The sequence below is a fragment of the Lipotes vexillifer genome, unplaced genomic scaffold (genome assembly GCF_000442215.2).
Source record: "Lipotes vexillifer unplaced genomic scaffold, Lipotes_vexillifer_v1.1 scaffold809, whole genome shotgun sequence".
NCBI classification, from domain to species: Eukaryota; Metazoa; Chordata; class Mammalia; order Artiodactyla; family Lipotidae; genus Lipotes; species Lipotes vexillifer.
Genome location: NW_006788521.1, coordinates 2,541,943 through 2,544,811, shown reverse-complemented (window position 1 = coordinate 2,544,811; position 2,869 = coordinate 2,541,943). Strand labels below are relative to the sequence as shown.

Below are 2,869 nucleotides of genomic sequence, written 5' to 3'. Positions count from 1 at the left end.
TCTTTCCCTTAGGATCTATGGGCTTTCAGGTAGACTTCACTTTTAATTCAGCATTTATTTCCTGGTCATCCTGGATTTAAAACCGGAAAGCCAACCTCACAATAGTGCCAGGCTCCAGATAGATGGAGTCTGGTCAGGGCTGTTACCAAACAGAACTGGACCTGGTTGGAGGACAGACTCTGGGCAGGCCTGTTTGGTAGAAACAGACACCATCCCTCAGAGCTAGAGGGTCATCCCTGCCACTCCCAATAGTTGTGTCCACTCCTCCTGTCCCCGGGGCAACTGGGAAGGGACGGGTGATGAGGCTAGCTAGGAATTTAATAAAGACCTTGAAGGGAGCCTTCAAAGCACGCCTGAAAGGGCAGGTATTCCAGGAGTGAACACAGAGTCAGATACTTGATATCCTGTCAGAAGCCCTACACTCATTTGAGACAAGGTCAGTTCTCACAGGGCCCAGCTGTCCCTTTGGTGAAGCCACGTCAGCAGACACTGTCCTTTATGTTCCTCAGCAACCCTCATACGGAAAATGACACAAGTCCTCTTAGAATTTTCTACCTGCTTCTCTCTATGAACGGGTCTGTTTCCTTTGATCAGATAGTGAGGCTATTTCCTTTTTTTGCCTTGGCTGCCAGGCAGCTCCAAGCTAAGCCTGGAATTCAACAGCTGCAACCCTCCATAGTTAAATTCCTCCATCTGTGGCTGCTGCTCTTTAGGGAAGTGGAACAGCTCAGTGGAAAAAGATTGGGCTCTGGATCAGGCCAAACTGTGTGACCTTGGGCAAATTGCCACATTTCTCAGATCCTCAGCTTCTGCATCAGAAAAACATCCTACCTTGTGGGGTTGCTGGGAAGACTGAGTGAAATGATATGTGTAATGAGAGTCAGGAACACAATGGGCTCACAATAAAGGGTAACTATGACTTTCATCCTTATTTCAATCATGTGATCATATCTGTGTCTTTTGTTTTAAGCCATACCCGCTGGGTTTTAGAAGTAGGCAGAGAATACGTTATAAATAACACCAAATATTGTGGAGTCAGGGACTGTGATCCTGGTACAGAACAGGGGCTCAAAAAGTTGGTGGGTCTGAAGCTTTTGGGATGGTTTTGGTGTTCACATTCATTTAAGGCTCCCACTCTTATCCTTTTAAATCTTCCCTCCCCACTGTCTATGAGATTATATGGCACAATATTTTCGGGCCACAGTAAAAATGCCCTTCACAGCATTTTATAGTTCCCCCAAAAGATGGGCTTTCCCACTGGGAAATGAATCTCACTGGATTTTCATTAGACGGTTGGGAGCTATTATGCTCATTTTATAGATGGGGGAACTGAGGCCCATAGAGAGGAGGGGTGGTGCCCCGAGTCCCACGGAGCCCAGAGCTTCTCCTCCTCAATCTAACTTACCCCCTCCGCACACAGTGACCTCACCTCGTGAAGGATGAAGGAACCAGGAACGTCAGAGCTGAGTCTAGACGCCATGCCGTCTCCCTCTGCCCCAGTCCCACTCCTCTCGGGAAAGGGAAACGCCTCACGCACTGACACTCACCGTGGCATCTTCAGAACAGGAGGCGATCTCAAAATCATTGAAAGGGTTCCATTTGACGTCTAAGACGTTCCCTCTGTGCCCGCAGACCTTTGGGTAGTGGGGGTCCAACTTTCCCGTCTGTAAAACAGTACCCAGGAAGGTTGGGGAGGGAGGGGGCTAATTCCACTTTAGCACCTGGAGGGTCCCTCGGGCAGCAATCACCGAGTAGACAAGAAAACGTACGGGACAGAACTGGGAGTGAATCTAGGACTTACCACTAACCCCTGTGTGATCCTGTGGGAGTCACGGCACTTCTCTGAGCCTCAGTATCCTCCTCAGTAAAATAGAGGTGACGATAGGTATTTCAGAGCGTTCATGTGAGGATCATAGGAGACGAGCTGTGGGAAGGGTCTAGCACAGTGCCTAGCACATGGTAGGTGTTCAGTAAAAGGATGTTTCCCTTCATATACTGCTGGTGGGAATGCAAAAATGGGGCAGCCACTGTGGAAAACGGTCTGGCAGCTCCTCAAACGGTTACACGGAGTTAGTATATGACCCCGTAATTCTACTCCTAGGTATAGCCTCAAGAGAAGTAAAAACATAGGTCTACAAAAAGACCTGTACACCAATGTTCACAGCAGCATTATTCATAATAGCCAAAAGGTGGAAACAATCCAGATGTCCATCAATGGATAAATGGATATCTGAAATGTAGTATATTCGCACGATGAAATATTATTCAGCCGAAAAAGGGAAAGAAGTACTGACACGTGCTTTGACGTGGGTGAACCTTGAAAACATCATATGCTAAGTGGAAAAAGCCAGACATAAAAACCCACATACTGCATGATTCCAGTAGATGATGTACTGGATGTAGTTTCACTGCTTGAGCAAATGAACACATCCCCTGGTACCCGGAATTCAGAACCCTGACTAATGATATGAAAAATCCAGAATAGGGGCAATTCCCTGGCAGTCCAGTGGTTAGGACGCAGCGCTTTCACTGCCGAGAGCCTGAGTTCAATCCCTGGCTAAGCAACTAAGACCCCAAATGCCATGCAGTGGGGGGACAGGGGTGGGCGGTGGGATCCAGAATAGGTAAATCCATAGAGACTGAAAGCAGATTAGTGGTTGCCTAGGGCTGGGGGGAGGGGGCAATGGGGAGTGACTGCTAATGGGTGTGGGGTTTCTGGGGGTGATAAAATCATTTTCAAATTAGTGGTGATGCTTACACAACCACGTGAACATCTAAAACTCACTGAATTGTACACTTAAGTGGTGAATTTTATGGTATGTGAGTTATACATCAATTAAAAAGAAAGCATTTTCTTCCCTTCCCCTCT

The 2,869-nt window shown here is 47.4% G+C and overlaps 1 protein-coding gene across 1 annotated transcript in view; it reads right to left on the bottom strand.

The window, feature by feature from the left end:
- CORO2A (coronin 2A) overlaps positions 1 to 2,869 on the bottom strand; it is a 57,839-nt gene that overhangs the window by 9,287 nt on the left and 45,683 nt on the right. The window contains exon 3 of the mRNA XM_007461657.1: positions 1,548 to 1,664. Coding sequence (XP_007461719.1) covers positions 1,548 to 1,664 — 117 coding nt within the window. The remainder of the gene's footprint in view (positions 1 to 1,547; positions 1,665 to 2,869) is intronic.